The 23,542-nt window shown below is 51.8% G+C and overlaps 1 protein-coding gene across 4 annotated transcripts in view; it reads right to left on the bottom strand.

Annotated features, from left to right (window-relative positions):
* Positions 1-23,542, bottom strand: part of LOC146822725 (uncharacterized) — a 410,295-nt gene that overhangs the window by 263,047 nt on the left and 123,706 nt on the right. For all 4 annotated transcript variants that reach the window (XM_085606916.1, XM_085606918.1, XM_085606915.1 and 1 more), the window contains one exon: positions 8,924-9,128. In XM_085606916.1, the coding sequence (XP_085463042.1) occupies positions 8,924-9,128 (205 nt within the window). The remainder of the gene's footprint in view (positions 1-8,923; positions 9,129-23,542) is intronic.

Here is a 23,542-nt window from a genome sequence, read left to right as displayed (position 1 = left end):
AATTTAGTGAGAATCCCAGACTGTGAAGAAGGTGAATGGTGCGGGACATATGGCTTGCACATTGCTGGGCCGACTTCGCTTGAACGAGCCAGTCGTCTAGGTAGGGGTAGACGTGTATATGCTGCCTCCGTAAGTGTGCTGCCACCGTAGCTAGGCACTTCGTGAAAACCCTGGGCGCTGTTGTCACGCCGAAGGGAAGGACTTTGAACTGATAGTGCTGCCCCTGAACAGTAAACCTGAGGTATTTTTTGTGTGAGGGGTGGATGGGTATGTGGAAGTACGCATCCTTGAGGTCCAGTGATGCTAGGAAGTCTCCCTGCTTGAGAAGCGGAAGGACTTGCTGTAGAGTGAGCATGTGAAAGTGCTCTGAAAGAATGTACTGGTTCAGGGGTCTCAGGTCTAATATAGGCCTGAGCGACCCGTCCTTTTTTGGAATTAAGAAGTAGAGGGAGTAAACCCCCGTGCCCTGCTCGTGGATGGGTACGAGCTCGATAGCGCCTTTTAGAAGCATACTTTCTACCTCTTGCTGTAAGAGCGTTAAGTGCTCTGAGGACATAGGACGGTTTCTTGGTGGTATTGTGGGTGGAGTGGAAGTTAACTCCAGACAGTAACCGTGTTTTATAATATCTTTGACCCACCTGTCCGTGGTGATGGAGTTCCACGTGGACAGGAACCGTTGTAGCCTTCCCCCGACAGGTGTTATGTGGTCGGGAGGAAGGGAGAGGGCGTCACTGCTTGTTCTTGGGGGAGGACCTGGTGTTGCCGTAGCCACGTCCTCTGCCCTTGGTACTGGAGCCACGATAGCCACCTCGGGTGTTCTTATCGTAGGTGGTCTGCGTATTACCCTTGTTATATGTTTGTTGTGACCCCTGTCCTCTACCTGCCCCCTTGTTTCCGGGGCGACGAAAGGAGCCGCTCCGAAAGGACTGAGTTTGTAGGGCGCCCATGGACTTTGCAGTGTCCGTGTCCTTTTTTATCTTCGAGGGTGGTGTCAACCTCAGGTCCGAACAAAAAGTCGGGGTTGACGGGCTGATTAAGTATATTGTTTTGTACCTCAGGCTTGAATCCTGAGATACGTAGCCAGGCGTGACGTCGTAGGATGACGCTAGTGTTGATGGCCCTGGCAGCCGTGTCTGCAGCGTCTAGTGCACATTTAATGGCAGCATTTGTGAGTAGCTGTCCCTCTCTGATAAGGATTTCTGCACCTTCTTTGTAGGGGTCAGGGAGGTGCTGAAGAAGTTGCTCCAGTGTGTCATAGTGCGCTCTATCGTAGCGAGCGAGGAGCGCTTGAGTGTTAGCTATGCGCCATATGTTTGCAGCTTGTGCGGCAACTCGCTTGCCGGAGGTCTCTAGCACCTTGGACTCTTTGTCCGGGGGAGGAGCGTCACCCGTTGTCTGCGAGTGTGCCCTCTTGCGGGCATTCGCCACAACGATGGAGTCGAGTGGTAATTGGCCTCTGATGTAAGTAGGATCCCCAGGTGCTGATCTGTATTTTTTATCGATCCTGGGGTTTATCACTCGTGCCCTGGTGGGTTCCTTGAAAATGTCAGTGGCTGGCTTGAGGACCCCCTTCAACATTGGCAGAGTCTTTACATGTCTTTCTGAGGATGCAAAGGTGTCCATTAGAAAGTCATCTTCGATGATATCAGAGTGAAGCTGTACATCATGGTTGTTTGCCGCACGTTCAATCAGAGCGTTGAACGCCGCAGTATCCTCTGTGGGTGATGTTTTTGGCCCATATAGTTGTGTGTCCTGTGCATCAAGAGGTGCACTGGGGTCTGCAGGGTCGCCCCAAGTTTGGTCAGGGTCCTGCTGGTCATCAGGGTCCGTGTCCACATGGTAGGGGACTTGTTCATCCAAGTAGTCCCCCAATGCATCCGTGTCGGAGCGTGTGGGGGAGGCCCGGTGTGGATCCTGGTAGGGTGAATAGAAGGGTTCATACAGGAGAGGTTCTGAGTCCACAGGCAGCTTCCTCTTTAGCGGGATCCTGAAAGGTTCCAATGGCGGTTCCGAAGTTATCCTTCGGCCGTGGAGAATCATCCTGCCAGTGTCGGCGTCGATGACGTGTGACGGAGACGGCTCGACAGGTGTAACCGCAGTTTTGGTGACCTGTGTCCTGAGTTGAAACGCCTTCGGGATTGTGGGTGGAGGCAAGCCGAAGGTAATGCTGGTCGGCACCGACGAAACCGCCGGAGCCGAACCGGAACCCGACGGGTCCTGGAGGGCGTCCTTGGATCTGCAGCCTGGCATCGCGCCAGGCCGTACTCGGGGCGCCTTAGAGGTCGTGGCCCCCGCCAGGGTCGTCGAGGCGGCTGCAGATATCTTCTGCGCCCGTGGCGCATCGAGTCGAGGTGCGGAGATCACCGTCGACGTCTTCGACACGTGAGGTTTTGGTGTCGTCGAGGGAGTGCTGCGAGGCGTAGCAGGCGGGACGGCCCTCGGTGTCGGTGGCGTCGACGCCGGTAACCGGGCAGGTTTGTCGGCGCCGATGACCTTCTTCCGTTTGTCGACTCCCATGTCGCCCGTCTCGAGTTCGGCACCGAAGTCTCTCTTGGTGCGGTCGGTGCCGACCCGGTGCGCTGGCGTCGAAGGTGTTGAAGGCCTCGATCCGACTAGCGCCACTTTCAGTTTCGGTTTCGTAGGAACCTGAGCAGCTTTCGGTTTCGGTTTCGTGGAAGGGAAACCAGCTGGCTTAAGCGGTAATGGCTGCCGCTGAACGTCCGAGGCCGGGCCCGAGGGCGGGGCCGAAGGACTGCGTGATAGGTCTCGGGTAAGGCCCGAAGGCGATCCCTCGACCGGAGCCATAGTCTGTGGCGCTGGTGAAATTTCGGTCTGAACAGGTAGGCCTTGTTCATCATCGGAGCTACTCTCTTCGGCTCCTAAGGCCTCCTCGTCGTCTCCTACCTTGGTGTCGTCTTCACCTCTGTGGAAGAGTGACTCGTCGGCCTCGTCCGATCCGGGTTCGTGTTCGTGTTCGGAAACGGGACTGGAGGGTAAGACTTCTACTTCTTCGACGTCGTCAGCCTCGTCGAAGATGTCAGCTGGGGCCGGTGCCGCGTGCTGCGCTTCGAGCCTCGCCGCTCGACGATTCCGCAGAGTCTTCTTTGAACGGAACCGGGCACAGGCCATACATGTCGATTCGTCGTGGTCCGGCGAAAGGCATTTGTTGCACACCGGATGGACGTCGATGTGTGGGTACTTCGCATTGCATACCGGACACCTTTTGAATGGCGTCCTGGATTCCATCGTCGAAGTAGAGTCGATGGACAGGCAAATGCGAACAAAGTCGGTGCTGAAAGTTAGTAAACTAACAAAAAGTATCGAAACCCGATCGATAAACAGTACCGACGCGAACTAAAGGCCTTGTGGCCTCGACAAAAGTTTTTCCTAACTTGAGCTAAGATAGCACATCCGAACCCAATGGCGGAAAAAAACAATCTGAGGATGGAGAGGATGCCCATGCGCACTGTAGTCCATGGGAGGAGTCACCTATCCAAGGATACTTCGAAGACTCTTCCAGGACAACAACGTGCAAACATCCGGACCCAACACTAGGCGGCGATCTATGCACAGATATGAATTCAGCAGCCCACATGCCTCGAACATATAGAGCCAGTTTCCAACAAGTGTCTTTGCCATTCACAAGCATTTTCAGTGCAGTGAAGCCATTTTGAGTACAGGGGCCCGGGAGTTGGTCATTAAGAACTCTACAGCTCCATGATGGCTTCCCTGAAGACTTGGAAGTTTGGTACCAAACATCTCAGCCCATTAAACCCACACTGATGCCAGTGTTGGATTTAATGTAAAATGCACTCACAGGGCATCTTAGAGATGCCCCCTGAAAAACTAAGTCTGGTGGGCTTCCTGACTGGCTCCCAGCCATCCACCACTGCCACACAAGCTTCTGAACCCCTGGGTAGAGAGCCCGCGCTCCAAAGTACATCCTGGGCAGGTGTCATGCCTCCTCCCACTGGATGGACAGGGTCCACGAAGGAGGAAGCTTCCAAGGATTGCAGTCTTAGCTGCTCCCAGCCTCTGCTGCTGTCAGCAGCTGGCTCCCACTGGTGCGGACCACACTTTGATTGGGATAATCTGGGGGGGGGTACCCAGAGAGAAAGGGAGGTGTGCCCACCTTTGCCAACTCCACCACGCAGGTGGGGGAGGCGAAGTGAAGCACACATCTTCGTCCCCTCCATCTTGAAGATGAGGGCACACCTCCAATCAGGATGAGGCATATGCCCCCTGTAGGAAGCTGGCTCTGCATATACTATACCAAAGTAAGGTATAGTGTGCACAGAATCCAGTGGATCCCCAACGGCTTACAGAGGTAAAAGTAGTTAATACCTTACTCTCTATTTGTGGTAGGGTAGTGTGGGTGAGCAGTAAGGCTTTATCAGAAGATAGTGTTAAGCATTCATTGTACACACTCAGGCAAGAAAGGATGACACACACTCAAAGACTGAACTCAGACCAATTGTTTGTATCCAAAATATTTTTTTAATGCATTTTATTTTTAGAACCAAGCAGGACTTGGTACAGGAAAAAACAATTATACTTTTCCATACAGACTGATCAACAAGCAAGCCGGATGAGAAGGACTTGTGTAAAGATTCAAATATAGTTGAAATTACTTTTGGATTACTTTGAATACTTTTGAGAGTACTTTTTAGATTACTTTTTCTACTCAGAGTGATATGCCTAGATATCACACTGGTAAGTTTCCTAGATAAAAGGTAAGTAAAACAGTTGCATAAAACCTCAGTTTCTTAGGTTTTCACACTAATATCCTCAACACTAAGAAGTTTTTCAGAGGAAAACAGTCAATGCAATCTTATGAAGAAATCAGTTTGCAGGTAAGTAAATGGTCTTGAGGGTGGAGTTTCAGGGGTTAGAACAAGGGTTACCCCAGGGTCAAGGATGCACTCAAAAAAGCCCCCTCAGCGGTACCTGGGTGACCGGGTGCTGAGGCCCAATGTTAGCCTATGGGGCTAGGGGGCTAGGGGGATGCCGGTTGGTGGCTCCTCGCGAGCAGGCCACAAGGTTGAAGGAGCAAAGGTCCTAGGGTTAAGCTGACAGCCAAGTTAGCACACAATGAGCACCCTCAGCGGCAGAGGGGTGGCCGGGTGCAGAGTCCTGGATCGGCTTTGGGTGCCCTGTTTTCAATGGGAGTTCTCGGGTCAGAACAAACATTGCAGCTTCGGGCAAAGAGGCTCTCAAACCACTGGTTTGAGAGGCAAGTTGGGATGATGGGGGTTGCCGGGACACCATTGGTTGGGTCACCCAAGGACGTGGGGAGTCTGGTGCAGGGGTGTCTTGAGGCATCAGGTTTTCCGTGCTAGCTTCGGTCTCGATCGGAGGGACCCTCCAGATAGAGGCTGCAGGCGTAATCGGGAGGCTTGAAGTAAGTCAGGGGACAACAGGGTGCAGAATGGCGCAGACTCACAGATTCGGCTGGAGCCAGAGTCTGGCTCTTGAGCAAGTCCGGTGCTCACGGGAGACAAAGTCTTTGTAGGGAAGGCAGGGCAGGTCCTCTGGGAACTGGGGGGCTGCAGAACACACCAGGATTCCGCTGAATTAGGTCAAGGTCTGGACAGGCCGGTAGGACTGGGGCCAAGGTAGTTGGTGGCCTCCTCTCCTTCGTTCAGCACGGTTTTTCGGTCCTTATTCTTGTTTTTCTGAGGAGGCAAGGTTTGGATTTTCCCCTAAAAACTAAATTTAGGGGCATTTTAGGTAGGTACAGGTTGGGACCAATGAGTCTCTCTCTTGGGGTGGACACAGCCCCTATTATGCCACCCTCCAGTGGGAGGGGTCATAAGCCTCACTCTGGTTGGCTGGTTCGCCCCATCTTCAAGATGGTAGGGAGTGAGAGCTGTGCTTCGCCTCGCCTCCCCCCCCCTGAGGGGTAGGGTAGGCAAATCTCTCCTCCCATCTCCGTTTTCCCTCTGATTCTCCATCCCAAAGTCGGGGTTAGAACCGGTAGGGGGCATTGTTGCTGGGAGCAGCAAATGGCTGGGTCAGATCACTAAGGCGGCAAGCCTTTGAAGCTTCTCCTTCATGGACCCTGCCCATCCTGAGGAAGGAGGCTTGGCATCTCTACCCAGGATGTGCTTTGTTTCAGGACCCCGAGAGCGGGAGGCTCCCGACCCAGGGGTCCAGAAACATGTCTGGGGAGGCAGCTGGCGAGCAGCCAGCCAGACAGGACACTAGTTAGGTCGTTTTTCAGGGGGCATCTTTAAGATGCCGTCTGTGTGCATTTAGCATTAAATCCCACACTGGCATCTGTGTGGGTTTGATGTGCTGAGAAGTTTGATACCAAACTTCTCACATTTTAGTAAAGCCATTATGGTGATGTGGTGTCCGTAATGACAAACTCCCAAACCATATCCTCTTTATGGCTTTACTGCACTTACGTCCAAGAATGGACTTCGACACTGTAGGGGCACAGGGCTCATGCACCTGTATCCTAACCACTAGTATAGTGTACCTGGCTAGAGGGGTGGCTTACGTATGCCATGGGCAGTGGATTGTAGGGATGGCACACAGGGATATGTGCCATGTCGACTTCACTTTACTCTACACCAAAACATGCAACCTGCGTTGGGGGGGTGGGGGGGGGGGGGGGGGGGGATATATGTGTACAGGGCCTCTAAGGGTGGCACAATAAGTGCTGCAGCCCTTATAGCCTTCCCTGGCCACAGTTCCCTTGGTACCTTTTACAAGGGACTGACATGTGGCCAGAGAGGTGCCTTTTGGGGGTACAAGATACAGTTTTGGGAAAAAACACAGACCCTGGGAACCTGATTGGCACAGACACAGAGCACAAAGTCCAAGTACATCTGTAGTCTGGCAAAAAGAGGCGGTGGGTTACTACAACAGAAACCCAGCTTTCTACAACCACTTCCTGTTGGGAGTGGACATCACTGTCCCCAAGTTACTCATTCTACCCCACACAAAAAGGTAGAATCCTAATTTGTGTCCAGCCTGGCAGTGCAAAATGCCTCCTGCATAAGCTTATTTCCTGTCTGTCCTGGGCCCAAATGGGCCTCAGGGGGTGGCACCCTCAAGGTCTGGGGGAAGCCAGGCTTGCATATAAAAATGCAGTGTCCTCTTTGAAGCTCCCTGCCTAGACATGCTAATTTACTAGCCATCCTGCTGGAGGAGGTGTAAAAACCCCTTGCCAGAGCAGGCATGGTTTCTGACCGTTGAGAGTGAGGCTCTCACATTCTAGGGGGTCAGAAACTAGCCTGTGGTGGCAGGCTGGACAGGACCAGTCACGAAGCACACTAGAGGGCTAGTAGGGTTCGGGGGGTACCTCTAAGGTACCCGCTGGATGCTTGTAATAATAAATTCAACACTGGAATCAGTGTGGGTTTATTAACACAAGGTGTTCGATTACGAAAACCATAGGTTTCAGTGAAGCCATTATGTAGCTGGGAAATTCGTTTTGATCAGTGCCCAGTACACACCTTAAGATGGCTTCCCTGTTCACCTGCAATTTCTAGGAATAAAACTAGACATCACAAGGGCATATCTGCTCATGAAGCTATGTCTTCACATATATTATAATGTGCCCTGCTGCAGAGGTGACTTGCTTATAGTCCATGCAGTGTCTTTGGCATAGCGCACAGGAGTGTGCCAAGTCATGTTTTCAAACATGATTTGGACCATGTCGCACCGTCTGCAAAGGCTGCAGCCATTAGGGACCCTCCTAGGAACCAAGGGAACTATATACTAGGGACTTACAGGGGTACTAAAGTCAGTTGCAGATTGTAGAACATTGTCAATTTGTTTAAGGAAGCAGCACTGGGACGGAGGTCTGTTTAGCAGGCCTCAGTGGACTGTCAGAATCAAAAACCAGCATCCAGTAAGCTAAAAATGGGGTAAAATAGAGGAGGGAGGACAACTGCAAAAGAATACCCAGTGTCCTATACTTATTATATAAACACACTATAGCCTTAGCAACCTTCCTTATGATTTGCAGATGTAATCGGGATGGAAAATAAAAGCAGAAAAGGCAATAAAAAGTGTATGATAAAGGGGGACAGGATGTCCAACGAGATACAAAAAGGATTGATGCAGAGCACTTGTGGGGTTAGCACTGTTGGGTTTTGAAATATGGGATTAGTTTGAGAATCCGACTGGCTTAGGTGGTAAGCACATTGTGCAACTACCAAAATAAAAACAAAATAGATTTGAAGGATTCAGCTTGGACAGCTGCTCAAAGTCAGTCATTTGTGCAACTAGAGCACACTAAGGAGTTAAAGTCCCACTGGTTAGTGATTCATATCTAGTGGTAATTAATAACCTAACAAGTTATCTTATCAGGGTTATAAGACCATGTAACATTGGTACTAAGTAATCCAAGAGAGTCCTCTGGCTCCCTAGCTTGCTATAAGATGCAATATACTAAACAGGAAAGTTTAGTGGCAGAAACACAACCGATTGGGAAGAAGCAAGACTGATAATATGCAACAGTAAATATTGTACATTTTTAGCTGGAAGTGAAAGGCATTTATAATTTCTACAAAACATAGCTGAACATTTTCTTTTCTTGTCATTCATAGAATATACAGAACTAACAGTTGCTTGTTGTATCACTTAGCAAGGTACAAATTACAGGTTCTTTTCTTGTCATTCATAGAATGTACAGAACTAACAGTTGCTTGTTGTATCACTTAGCAAGGTACAAATTACAGGTTCTTTTCTTGTCATTCATAGAATGTACAGAACTAACAGTTGCTTGTTGTATCACTTAGCAAGGTACAAATTACAGGTTCTATGTAATCTCTTGCACAGTGCCTCTGCAAAGCAATACAATGTCATCCCCAAAGTCTCATGGCAAATGTCAAGATGCACTTTGTAGGACAGTCAGTGATTTGAGCTAAGACATAAACCACTAATACAAATGAAGAAAAAGTCTCACCAATCTCGAAAAGACCCCTTGGTGCCAGTGCCCTGTCATCCTTCATCCGATTCTCGACACTTGCATTCATTACTTCTGCAGCCTTGTTTAAGGCCTTGGCACGTTGCATGGCTATGGCCTCATCCTTATTTAAGGGCTTTACTTTTTCAAGGATCTCAGCTACACGCTTTGCTCTTACAATTTTCTCAATCTGTTCATATTCATCCTGTTAATGATATGACAAATATTAGTTGACAAATTCGGGTCTCCCCTTGCCCATTTTTGACAACACACTGAACATGTTAAATTCCTTAATAACTCCGGATCCAGGAATCTTGTGACTTTTGTCCACTCTAGTGTGCTGTGCGCGTGCCAAACGTTTAGCCTTGACAAGACTTTTGCTTTGCATTAAATGGATCGCACACATAGAAGCCTGGGCATCACCACATCCTGCACCATCCTGAATTCCTTCTCCCCAGAACATTCTTCCCAGTGAAAGTAGTGGATTATGCAGAAGTATTAAACATTGTAACAAGTGTAGTAAAGTGGGTTATTATTTGGGGAGGAGATGTGTACCGCAAAGGATAAGGCCATCAGCCACATGCTATATGTCACACAAATTAAATTAAATAAACCTGTGCTCAATCCCTGGTAACATGAAACAAAGCCATCAAGCTTATATAAAAGGAAATATTTAAAGTATTTAAGCAGTGCATGCACAGTAGAAAACGTTCCACAACACAAAATTCCACAATCAATTTTAAAATAAACACTGTACGAGTAGAATATAAAAAGGCAAAAATACAATAACAGTAACTGGAGATATGTCTTTTTAAAGATTTGAAAGAATCAGAATGCACCAAGTGGCAACGCAAGTTTACAGAAGTGGTAGACCAGTACCTGGGCATGATTTAAGGCCGACCACGATGGAGCACTGATCGAATACATTAAATGGACTGTTCCCTGTAAAAGTCTTTGTGGGAGCCGGCCTCGTGGCATGGTCCTGTTTCCCCGCGCTAAGCCGCACGAGGTCCCATGCACATCGGGGCTCCTCCATTTTGGATTATACGTCACTTCACGTGACCACCTGCGTGACCCTGCTCTACCCGGCCTCGGTCCCAGCGAGGCCCGACATCGAGACGCCAACCCCTGGCCCGGGGGATACCACGTGAGCCCTTCCCACTCCCGGCGGAGGGCAGTATCGATGGGACCCCCAACCGTCCTTCCACACCTAGGTGTGATCGCCCCACAGCTCTCTGGGGCCTGGCGCCTCTCCTGCTGGGCGTCCGGCCGCGCCCTACCCGGCCTCTCCGCCCTCCTGGGCGCAAGGGTCCGGACATCAAAGGGCTCCAGACCTATAACTGGGGCGACCCGGCAACAAGACAGTTGTATCCCGGAGTCAAGAGCCCTGCTGATCGGATCGCGGCTGACCCTACGGAGAAAGACTTCCTGAAACCCGACTGAGCCCTGCTGACGACGTCGCGGCTCCATCGTGCTTACAAGACCTTCACGAACCTTTGGGGCCCTGCTGACGCTGTCGCGGCCCGACCTTGTTGAAACGTACCATCAGAGCACAGCTGACCTCGTCGCGGCTCGACCGAAGCGGACCTACCACCGGAGCCCTGCTGACTGTCGCGGCTCGACCCAAGCGGAACTACCACCCGAGCCCTGCAGACGCCGTCGCGGCTCTCCACGTCAGAGCCGCTTTGAGACCAGCACCCAAGGTCTGGCGCAGAGCCTTCGCGTACCTGGCTGGTACTAAGACTGTCCCGCTACTTTATCCCTCCAAGAACATTGAGACTCTTACTGGATCACTCGATCCCACTGTAAATATTGAACGTGCTCCTTTTTATATAAAGAACCAAGATAAGCAACTGATACGGAGTCCTGTGTGGTGGTGTTACTGGGCCTAGTACGATCATAGGAAAAGGACCTCTCCTAGGAGGCTTCTCAGCGGCGCTCGGCTATAACTTTGCGGTAGGAAGGTGCCCCGGAGTAGTCCCCCCGACTCCCCGGTGGTCCTCCCTCCAACATTTGGTGGCCAGCGACGGGATCCGAGCCAGACGCAATCGTACAGGCAAGTAACGCACCCACTACCTAACCAGACGGAAAAAGAAAAAGGGAACCATGGACGGCCAAGAAGCAACCGTGGCCGCAACCTTCCAGCTGGAAAAGCTGGAAGAATACACCCACAAAGAACTAAAACAATTCTGCAAGGACAAAGGGATCCCAACCACAGGATTGGGCACTAAGGAAGAAATGCAGAAAGCCCTGAAAGCCTGGGCAGAAGCCAAGGCCACTCCACCCCGCACCGAAGGGACCTCGGCCCGGGACGAAAACCTGCCTACCACAACCCCGACAGATGGGGGGCGAGGCATCCCCGAAGCCAGCCTATCCCACGAAGAAATGCGAGAACGGAAGAGGGTCCGGGCACACGAAATGGACCTCGCACGACTCCGGCTGGACAGCGAACTCCAACTGGCGGAGAAGAAAATAGCCTTGGAGCAACTACGGCTGCAAGAGGAAATCGAAGAAAAGAAACGGCATCGGGAGCTCGAAGAGAGACGGCTAACCCTAGAGCACGAGAGGAGCCTCAAAGAACTCAAACTGAAATCCAAAACGGGGGGAGACCAGCACCCCCGGGACCCTCTGCCACTGACCGAGCCAAAGGTTCATATCCCCAAGGATATCGTCAAAGAATACTACAAGAACGACGACATCCAGCAGTGGTTCCGAGCCTACGAGGTAGCCATGACCTCCTATCGGGTACCCCGGAAGGATTGGGGTGCCGGCCTATGGGGGAGGTTCCTCAGCGAGGGCCGTGATACCCTGCTGCAACTCCCCGACGCAGTGATGACCTCCTACGACCACATGAAATAAGCCCTACTCACCCGCTACGGACTATCAGCCGAGATGTACCGGCAGCGCTTCCGGGACTGCAAGAAGCTCCCCGGTACCACATGGGTCGAGTACGTGGACTTCTTCAGCCGGGCCTTTGAAGGGTGGATAAAAGGGAGCAAGGTCACCTCGTACAATGAACTGTTCGACCTCATTGTCTGGGAGCACCTCGCCAACAACTGCTTTGTGGAACTAAGGCAACACCTCCTGGACAGTAAGCTGACCGATCCCCGGAAGCTCGCCGCCGAAGCAGACCGATGGGTCAACACCCGAGTCCCCCGGAACCCCGTGGGGGGGGGGGGGGGGGGACTACCACGGGACCTCCTCGCCAGCGGGGCGGAGGAGGGGGGTCCCACCGCAGTCGAGAATTCCCGGCCGGACCACCCAGAAGCCCACCACGAGGCCAAGCCGCCAACCACACGTCCCCGACCCTGGGCCGAAGGGGGACCCCCATCGCCCGGCCTGGACCCCGACCACCAGTGACCTGCTTCGGCTGCCAGCAGACCGGCCACTATGCGAGCGACCCGGCCTGCCCCGTAAACCGACGGAACGGGACCGCAGGGCCCCCTCCCCGACAAATAGCTGCCGCAGCCCTGGGGGAAGGAGAGGACGGGGAAGAAAACCGCGACGACGGATCCCCCGAGTGGGAACCAGCTGCCATGTCACTCGTTTGCCTGGGCTCCCGAGAAATGGTGCCCCGAGCGGCCATCCCCAGCAACACCCAGAAGTACCAGCAGTGGGTCACCATCAATGGACGACGGGCCGAAGCCCTCCGGGACACTGGGGCCAGCGTGACCGCTGTCCGCTGCCACCTAGTGACCCCCGAACAAATCCTGCCACATGTCCTATGCCCTGTCCGGACCGCGGACAACACCGAAAGCATGTGCCGGATGGCCAGGATCCCCTTCGAGTGTGGAGGAGTGTCCGGCACCCTAAAAGTGACTGTCCGCGACGACGCCCCCGTGGACTGCCTCCTGGGGAATGACCTAGAGAGCTCCCCCTGGGCCCAGGTGGAGCGCCGAGAGCATCTGGGGATGCTAGGGCTGCCCGAGTGGGCCTGCGCCACCACCCGGTCCATGACCGCCCAACCAGCCGCTGCCGCGGCCACCGACAAGCCTACGGGCCCAGAACTATCACCCTCCTCCGGCACGGAGGAACCCGACGATGAGGCCGGGCCATCCGAACTTTCTCCCGACGAGGCCGCCTCCCTCAGCGAGATCCCCGATCTGGCCCAGTGGCGCCACGATGGGGGCCCCACCCGCGAACAATTCCAGCAAGAACAGAAGGCCTGCCCGTCCCTCGAGGGGGCCCGACAGCAAGCGGCCGCCCAGGCCTCGGGGGACCCCACGGGAACCCACTGGGTCTATTGGGACAATGACTTACTATATAGCGAGCAGAAAGTCGCCGAACTGGGAGCCGGCCGGGTGTTGGTGGTTCCCCTCCGGTTCCGGGAGTTCCTCCTGAACCTGGCGCATGACGTGCTCCTCGCCGGACACCTCGGGCGGGACAAGACTTACAGCCGCCTAGTGACCCATTTCTATTGGCCCCAAATGCGGAGAGACGTGGACCACCACTGCCGGTCCTGCCAGACCTGCCAGGCTAGCGGAAAGACTGGGGGTCGAGTTAAAGCCCCCCTTCAACCATTTCCAGCCGTCCACACCCCGTTCGAACGAGTGGGGATCGACATCGTGGGGCCCCTCGACCCCCGAACCGCCCTGGGACACGGCTTCATCCTGGTACTGGTCGACCACGCCACCCGATACCCCGAGGCCATCCCACTCCGCACTGTGACAGCTCCAGTGGTGGGCCGGGCCCTGATGGGCATCTTCTCCCGGGTGGGGTTCCCCCGAGAAGTGGTGAGCGACAGGGGTACGAACTTTATTTCAAAGTACATGAGATCCCTCTGGCAACAATGTGGGGTCACCTACAGATTCACCACCCCTTACCACCCCCAGGGGAACGGACTGGTCGAGCGGTTCAACAGAACCCTAAAAGGGATGATCAAGGGCCTGGAAGAGCCCCTGAGGAGGAGGTGCGATGTCCTGCTGCCCTGCCTCCTGTTCGCCTATCGAGAGGTACCACAGAAATCCCTGGGCTTCAGCCCCTTCGAACTGTTGTATGGGCACCCCGTCCGAGGGCCCCTCAGCCTGGTCAAGGAGGGCTGGGAGGCGAACGTCCAAGATGCCCCCCCCCCCCCCCCGACGTCTACCGGTACCTCCTGACCCTGCGGAACCAGACTCGGAGGTTCCGGGCCCTGGCAGAAGCCAACCTCAAAGCCAGCCAAGAAGACATGACGCGCTGGTATGACGCAAATGCCTCGACCATCGAGTTCGAGCCGGGCCAGCAAGTCTGGGTCATGTCACCCGTGGACCCCTGCGCCCTGCAGGACAAGTGGACCGGGCCCTTCAAGGTGGTTGAGAGGAAGAGCCCCGTCACCTACCTGGTCGACATTGAGTCCCTGAGGAACCCCCTCCGGGTCCTACACGCCAACCGGCTCAAGCCCCACTTTGCCCGAACTGAACTAAGCCTGCTGCTGGCTACCGACGATGGGGGCGAAAGCGACTCCGAGCCCCTACCAGACCTCCTGGGGTCCTCGGGCCAAGACGGCTCCTTGGAGGGCGTCCACCTCTCCACCACACTGACCCCAGAACAGCGCCATGACTGCCGGAGGCTGCTGCAACCCTTCGCTGCCCTCTTCTCTCATGCCCGGGGTGACCCCCTGGTGCGTCCACGACGTGGATACCGGGGACAGCCCCCCTGTGCGACACCGCGCCTACAGAGTACCTGACCGAGTCCGAGCCTGCATACAGACAGAGGTCGCCAAGATGCTCGCCCTCGGAGTCATCGAGCACTCAGACAGCCCGTGGGCCAGCCCGGTGGTCTTGGTGCCGAAGGCCGCCGCCCCCGGCACTTCTCCGGAACTCAGATTTTGTGTGGACTACCGGGGCCTGAACGCAGTCACCAAGACCGATGCCCACCCCCTGCCACGGGCAGTCGAGCTGATCGACCGCTTAGGGGCCGCCCGCTACCTAAGCACCTTTGATCTCACCGCTGGGTACTGGCAGATCAAGCTCACTCCCGGCGCCCAGGAACGATCCGCCTTTTCCACCCCCGATGGGCACTACCACTTTCGGGTGATGCCCTTCGGTATGAAGAACGCCCCAGCGACCTTTCAGAGGCTGGTAAACAAGGTCCTGGCCGGGCTAGAAGCCTTCAGCGCGGCCTACCTCGACAACATTGCAGTCTTCAGCGACCATTGGGCCTCGCACCTAGCATACCTCGGAGAAGTCCTGGCCGCTCTCCAAAGGGCCGGGCTCACAATTAAGGCCAGCAAGTGCCAGATCGGTCAGGGATCTGTGACCTATCTGGGCCACCAGGTGGGGAGTGGCCAGGTAGCGCCCCTCCAGTTAAAGGTCGATGCCATCCAGGCGTGGGAGCCCCCCGCAACCCAAACCGCTGTCCGGGCCTTCTTAGGCCTCACAGGCTACTACCGGAGATTTATTAAAGATTATGGCAGCATTGTGGGCCCCCTTACGGAGCTCACTTCCAAGAAACAGCCCAAGGTGGTGCACTGGACGCCCCGCTGTCAGACCGCTTTTGAAGCCCTCAAGGCGGCCATGTGTGCTGCCCCGGTGCTACAGGCCCCTGACTACAGCAAGGAATTTGTGGTGCAGACCGACGCATCAGAGTACGGGGTCGGGGCGGTCCTCTCCCAGATGGCATCCGAGGGCCTCGACCGACCTGTGGCCTTTATCAGCCGCCGACTGCTGCCACGAGAACAGAGGTGAAGCACCATCGAGCGGGAGGCCTTTGCTGTAGTATGGGCTCTCAAGAAGCTCCGGCCCTACCTTTTCGGCACCCACTTCAGGGTCCAGACTGACCACCGGCCCTTGCGGTGGCTCATGCAAATGCGGGGCGAGAACCCCAAGTTGTTGCGATGGTCCATCTCGCTGCAAGGGATGGACTTCACCGTGGAACACCGGCCCGGCAACGACCACGCCAATGCAGACGGCCTGTCCAGATTCTTCCGCCTCGGCGAGGAGAACCCCCAAGGAGATGGGTGACTCTCCCTGCCTTCAGCTGGGGGGAAGGGGGGGGGGGGGGGGGGACGCGTGTTGGAGCCGGCCTCGTGGCGTGGTCCTGTTCCCCCTCGCTAAGCCGCACGAGGTCCCATGCACCTCGGGGCTCCTCCATTTTGGATTATACGTCACTCCACGTGACCACCTACGTGACCATGCTCTACCCGGCCTCGGTCCCAGCGAGGCCCGACATCGAGGTGCCAACCCCTGGCCCGGGGGATACCACGTGAGCCCTTCCCACTCCCGGCGGAGGGCAGTATCGATGGGACCCCCAACCGTCCTTCCACACCTAGGTGCGATCGCCCCACAGCTCTCTGGGGCCTGGAGCCTCTCCTGCTGGGTGTCTGGCCGCGCCCTACCCGGCCTCTCCGCCCTCCTGGGCGCAAGGGTCCGGACATCAAAGGGCTCCAGACCTATATCTGGGGCGACCCGGCAACAAGACGACAGTTGTATCCCAGAGTCAAGAGCCCTGCTGATCGGATCGCGGCTGACCCTACGGAGAAAGACTTCCTGAAACCCCATTCTGAGCCCTGCTGACGACGTCGCGGCTCCATCGTGCTTACAAGACCTTCACGAACCTTTGGGGCCCTGCTGACGCTGTCGCGGCCCGACCTTGTCGAAACGTACCATCAGAGCACAGCTGACCTCGTCGCGGCTCGACCGAAGCGGACCTACCACCGGAGCCCTGCTGACTGTCGCGGCTCGACCCAAGCGGAACTACCACCCGAGCCCTGCAGACGCCGTCGCGGCTCTCCACGTCCGAGCCGCTCTGAGACCAGCACCCAAGGTCTGGCGCAGAGCCTTCCCGTACCTGGCTGGTACTAAGACTGTCCCGCTACCTTATCCCTCCAAGAACATTGAGACTCTTACTGGATCACTCGATCCCACTGTAAATATTGAACGTGCTCCTTTTTATATAAAGAACCAAGATAAGCAACTGATACGGAGTCCTGTGTGGTGGTGTTACTGGGCCTAGTACGATCATAGGAGAAGGACATCTCCTAGGAGGCTTCTCAGCGGCGCTCGGCTATAACTTTGCGGTAGGAAGGTGCCCCGGAGTAGTCCCCCCGACTCCCCGGTGGTCCTCCCTCCAACACTGTATAACAGGATCTCACATTAATGGTGACAAACCCATGAGTATGCCCTTGGACTGGCATGTGCATGCCTGGGAACTGAGCGCTGTGAAAGCTTGTGTAGAAATGGACAAGCAACTTCTGCATATTTTTATATTGATTAATGTCCAGCGAGGCCGCATGGTGAGTACTTGTAATGACACACAGCTTAATACGAAGTACGACTAAATCTGGTTTTGGAAGATTACCGTGGTCACATTCATATGAGGCACATGGGATCATGACTGACAGGCAGACACTTTTTACTGACGTTCAGGCTTCGTGGTGGCACTTCAGCATCTTGAGTTGCCTTCAGCCCAGCGACATGGGGTGATAGGACCTTGTATAGCACACAGGCCAAATAACCGTATGCCTTGAGATCAGCACTATCCTTTTTGGCTGCATATAAACGGTCTTTGATCTGCACGCAAGCCTTGTGGTTTTCTTTTGTGAAATTTGTGTGGAACTTTTTATCACATTTCAGCTGCATGTCCCTGTTTGATAATCCATGTGATTGAGAGCCCATGACTATGTGCTTTAAACAAGGAAGTCGCACAAAAACAACCCTTTGTTCCACAGGCCATACGATCTTCTGTGTTCTTAGATAATGTTGCTACCGAAATGCGGAAGTAGTTGTATCTGACTTGAATTTCATCATTATTAAGTACTCATTGAGGCAGACATTAATTTAAAGCTACATCATTACTGAACAGAGCCCCAGTGTGAGACGCTCTTAACGTATCAGCTGGCACATAGTCTTTTCACTGTATGCTCTTTCAGCAGCATAAACCGAAAGTCCGTGGGGCACTGTCAGAGCTGAAGTGGGTGACTGGTGGCCTGCTGGTTCTGTTGAAGCAGTAAAAAAAAAACAAGCATTGGCATAGCCAATAGGTCTCGCCTTTGGGACCTTTTAAGGATTTAGCCATGCAGCACATTATCCTGGGTGCCAGAACATTTACTGTTCTTTATTGTGTAAAGTCGAGAACAGTGTTGTGTGAGCAGCCGTCACGTTCGGTAAAACAACATAAACCCGAATTAAAGTATGAAATGTTTTGTTAAACTTCATAAAGCTTGCTTGTGCAAATAGTTGCATCCTGAGGAGCAGTAGGACAGTCTTGTTTGTACTCATGTAAGCTTTCAGAAAACTGAGGCCACCATTGCACTCACTTAGCAGACAGTTACAGGTCTTTCTTGTGCAGGAAGACAGATGCTAGACCCAAGTTGTGTGATTTACCGAGAGTACCTAGATCGAGTGGAATAAGTGAGAATTACCTAAATTGCTTTTGGAATAAAAGGTGCATACCTTTTATTTTTTCTTATGAGTTCAGGTTGGCAATGTTCAGTTGCTTGTTGTGTAGATTACTGACAGAGAAGTAGGTCTTGCCTCTCCACATATGCCCTAAGAAATATCTCTGGCGTTTGAGGAAATACATTAGTGGTAGAACATCTTGCGAGGGAGGAGCAGAACGGCCCATGACAAGGTACAGTTTGTCGTGTCAAATGAGGGTCTGTGTGAGTGGTGCAGATAGACCAGCGTCCGCGCTTGGGAGCAGTGAGGAGGTTGTTGTAAAGTAGCTGTGAGCAGCTGTTACAAAGAACGTGTTTGCAGGAAGATACAGATTGGAAAGGTCACCGTGTATTGTTTCCGAATTTTTCTCGGTTGTGTGCGGTCATCATAACCCACCCATACACAGTGACAGAGAATTTGTGTTCAAGCAGTGTCACACTGTCACAGCTGTTGTATGTTTGTAGTGTCCATGCCCTCATGTGCAGGCAATCACAAAACATTCACAAGCGCGCACGAGAAGCCAGTGAAGCAGCGCAAGCAGTCATCCACGGAGCTAGCAGTCAATCCGCAACCAGCAACAGGGAGGAAGCTGCAGTGAGAGGCAGAGTGGCCGGTCATATAGCAGCAAATAGCAGTTCTGTGCACTGAGTCACCAAGCAGTCAGAGTGAAGACACTCAGAGCACGCATATAATCTCCATCACACAGTAGTCAGTCACTCAAACAACAGTCATGGGTATTTAATCGCAGAGCAGTCGGTTACAAAGCCGAGTAGTTAGAGCCGCAGAGCAGCGGTGGCAGTCAGATAAAGAGCAGGCACGCAGAAAGGTCCCAACCCCCACTGCCCATCAGGCTGTACCCATTACAGAGTTTTAATTAGCACATTTTCAGAAACATTTGCCAGAAAGCAGTGCTCAATCTAAATAGTCATCTGCAACGGCAGATGACCCTCACACTTATGTAATATTTCTTTATTTTAGACTTAGTCCCCAGTTCTGTCTTCTTTCAAACACTGAAGGTCCTGGAATTTTCTTTGGAAGTAATCCATTTATTTATGTTTTTGTTTTTCAAAAGAACGAACAAGGCATATGTTTTGTCCAAGCACGTAACGTCAAAAAAGTCAATGCCTTATACCGTATATTTCAGTGACACTTCATAAAAGCATTCACTAAAACAAGGGAAAAAGCATATGCACTGAAGACATATCACTTAGCCTAATACTGAGTAGAAGTTATTCTTCATAGGCAAGTTTTCCGTGACTGCTGTAAGACTTCAAAAGACATAAGATACAAAATGACAACGGAATGTGCAAGTTAGATGCTAAGTACGTTGCGGGAAAAACGGACAATGCGGAGGTTTTCTGAAATGTGGGCACTAAGCTTATCATTCCATGTGTCCAGCCGGAACTATTGCTTCTTTTAGTAAGATAGCTTGGGATACCAATTGTATTTTTTTTTAAATCACGGAAGCAACATTCGGCAACACTCTGACTTCAAAAGAGTACAATTGGAGATGTTGTAGCATTGAGGTAGTGCTGAATGTCCATAGCGAATGTTCCACCTTGGAAACAAGAAGGTAAAGGAAAGAAAACAAACGGAAAGAAAGGGCCTGATCACAGCTGAAGAAAAGGGAGGGGGAGAAGGGAGGAGGGAGTGCGAGCAGCAGCTGTGTTAAACAAGCCGAGGTGACAAGAAGGGCTGGGCGAGAAGGGAGGGGGGCATGCCAGCAACAGAGGAGCCTGATCAAAGCTGACGAAAAGGGAAGGGAAGAAGGGAGGAGGGAGTGTGAGCAGCAGCTGTGCACGTGCACGCCAACGTGCACTCAAGGTTTAGGCCAGCCAAAACTGTGGGTAGCACTTTGAAAATCCCACATAAAATGTCTCTTCGAGCCTTTGGCTCACGAGACCTAAAAAGGGGGGGGAGGGGGGGGGGGTCGGGGGAGATAGGGGGCAATTGCAACTAAAACCTAGTTTCCTACACAAAGTGACTGAAAATGGAGAAACCTCCTTCTTAACTGATGTAAAACCCGAACAGTGACTTGGGAATGGGATGCTTGATCACACAGAGCAAACCCATGCATGATGAAGCATTGTATTGGGGTTACACAAATACTTGGGGAGCCACCATGTTTATACAGGAAGTCCTTGGGAATGACCCAGGGCCAAGTGAAGTGTTTTGAGGCCCAAATATATGGCCTAGGGATTTGGAGTGCTCTGCACATGCCCTAGAGGTTTTAACAATTGGGTATACTGTGAATGTCAATTCTAAACCCAGGAAAATGGCAAATCTTTGTATTCTTGTCTCCAAATGAACCAAACTATGATTCAGCCATTCACGCATAGGAGCATCACAAGGTTTCATGAAGGCTTTATTTAAAGAAATAAAGAAACCACATTTATGAACAAAGTCTGATGACACAGATTAGTTGTCAGTTCAACTAATCCAGATATATTTTAGGCAAAATGAAAGCCTGTAGAGTCCGAGTCCTCCAAAGTAATGTGAAGCTACCTATTGCAATTGCAGCCCATGTGAGGTACAATGAATCCACATTCAGACCAGTTTCAGTACTGGATATGAATGTAGTTCAGAGGGCATCAAGGTCATAAAAGCTATGGGAAACTAATCTTTATTATCATTTAACTTAAATGATGCTGCATGTAAAAGCATCTCTTGAATTGTTGTGAACCTCAACTGCTTCATGGGAGTCTCTGGGATACAGGGGAAGGTAATGATCAATAGGCAAGGTCATATGCAGATGCGGTTTACAACTGGCCTCACAGCTGTGAATGGATAATAAACAAGCATTGATAAATGCAATAGGTTTTGCCTATGTGATTAATAATAAGCAATTTTTTGGTTACAGGTTCTAGCTTGGTGCGTAGCTATGCAATATAAGTTACTGAAACTCTGTTAAAGTGTTATGACTTGTAAATTGAGAAAGGCAATATATTGTGCTGTTACTGGTGGCATTCTAAAAGCAGGGAGATTAGGCAAATGGGGAGGACGAAGGGAAAAAAAAAAAAACGCATGTACCCGATAAGTACAGTGTGAATGCAGATTAGGTCGGAGACAGATTAGGTGAGACTGGCTGCGTGTTACTGGCTGCGCCGTGCTCTGATTGGAAAGATATCTTGCAGCGATAAATGCAGAGTCATGCCACGGGGGTCCGTTGTGTGCCTCTGCACAGAAGACTGCATGTTCATCACGTAGTCTGAAGAGAAACACTTCAAAAGGCCCAGTGATTTGTTTATTGGATGGGGCGAATTATTTCAAAAGGATGGGGGTGGTATCTGTGGAAACAAATAATTAAAACGAGGGAGGAAGCAAAACGAAGACTGCAAGACACGGGGAGGAGAGAGACTGCCTGCAGATGCACTCATAAGGAGTGCTTCTAAGGAAATGCAAACAAGCAACACAGGTGAAGAGGCTAGGTGAGCTTCTGGAGGGAATGCTGTATTATTGGCTCTGCCCAAGAAAAAACACTTAAGAGATGAGAAAAGGATGTGGTGTAGCAGTCAGAGCTACAGACTTGGGACCTGGGGACCACAGTTCAAATCTCTGCATCAGCACAACATCCTTTCATTCTGGGCAAATCATTTAATCTTACCAAGACTATAACAAATGAATGTGTAATCTAACCAGTGTTCACGTAAAGCGCAAAGTACATTTTACTAAATTATAAGCATGAGAATAGAACTTAAACCAATAACAACTGTCCCTCCCTCACACGACAAACCACAGAACACGTGGTGAAATCAAACTACTTGCAGTAGGCAGTAAGGGAAATGCTACTTACCAGTATGGATCTGTTCTGGCATGTAGAGCTGCAGATCCACACACTTAGCATAGATCGCCATCTGGTGTTGGGCCCGGATGTTTGCACTTGTTTGTGTCCTGGAAAGTCTTTGGAAGTCACGAGATAGGTGACTCCTCCTTTGGATCATAGTGTGCATGGGCATCGGCTCCATCCTCAGATTGTTTTTCGCCAGCAGGGAAATTATGGAGCTTTGTAAGAAACAGGAAAGATGCCCATGTATGCTGTATCTAAATAAGATAGTACTGGAACAGATAAAGGTAGCCGGGGAGGCGGTGGGCGTGTGTGGATCTGCAGCTCTACATGCCAAGAACAGATGCATACTGCTAAGTAGCATTTCCCGTCCCGTTGTGTAGCAGTACCCATCCTTAGCGGCGACCACCAGTATTTGCTGCAGTAGTTTGAAATAGCGTTTTGAGGACAGCCTGGCCCACACTAGCATGTCGTTTTGTTTGCACATCTACACAATAGTGTTTTGTGAATGTGTGCGGTGTAGACCATGTAGCTGCTTTGCAGATGTCATCTAAGGGAATGTTCCCTAAAAATGCCATAGAAGCCCCTATCTTTCGTGTAGAGTGGGCTTCAGGAGGAACAGATAAAGTACGTTTTGATTTATGGTAGCAAATTTGTATGCATTTAACGATCCATCTAGCTATCCCAGACTTTGATATGGGATTGCCTTTGTGTGGTGGTGAGAGACACAAAAAGTTGTTTGGTCTTACAAAAGGGCTGTGTTCTCTTAATTTAATAAAGCAATGCTCTAACATCTAAAGTATGAAGAGCTCTTTCTGCTAGTCTGTGGTTGCAAGAAAAATACGGGCCACTCCACAGACTGATTGAGGTGGAAGGGGGAAATGACTTTTGGAAAGAATTTAGGATTAGTTCGTAGAACAACCTTATTATGATGGATTTGCAAGAAAGGTTCTTGGATAATTAGCGATTGTAGCTCATTAACTCAACTAAGATAAGTAATGGACACTAGGAAAGCACCTTGTTAAGAATTGTAGCTCACGTTTATGTAGAGGTTCAAAAGGAGGGCCCATTAGTCTTGTGAGAACGATGTTTAAATTCCACACAGGTGAGGGTGGAACTCTGGGAGGAATTATCCTTTTAAGGCCTTCCATAAAGGCTTTGATGGCAGGTACCCTGAAAAGTGATAAGCGTTTTCTATTTTGTAGATATGCTGCTATGGCAGCAACGTGCAGTCTAATAGACGTATAGGCCAAGTTGCACCTTTGGAGGTGTAGTAGGTACCCTATGATGTGTTGGATAGACACGTCTAGGGGATTGATGGTGTTATGACAATATATCACAAATCGCTTCCACTTGGCTGCATAGCAGGCTCTAGTGGTGGGACGTCTAGCTTCTCTAATGACGTTCATACAGTCAGGGTGAAGATTAAGGTAATCAAACTCTAAGACCTCAGGAGCCATATCGCAATGTTGATCTGAG

The sequence above is a fragment of the Triturus cristatus genome, chromosome 5_2 (genome assembly GCF_964204655.1).
Source record: "Triturus cristatus chromosome 5_2, aTriCri1.1, whole genome shotgun sequence".
Taxonomy (NCBI): Eukaryota; Metazoa; Chordata; class Amphibia; order Caudata; family Salamandridae; genus Triturus; species Triturus cristatus.
The sequence above is the reverse complement of the archived record's forward strand: the minus strand, read 5'-3'. Positions and strand labels throughout refer to the sequence as shown.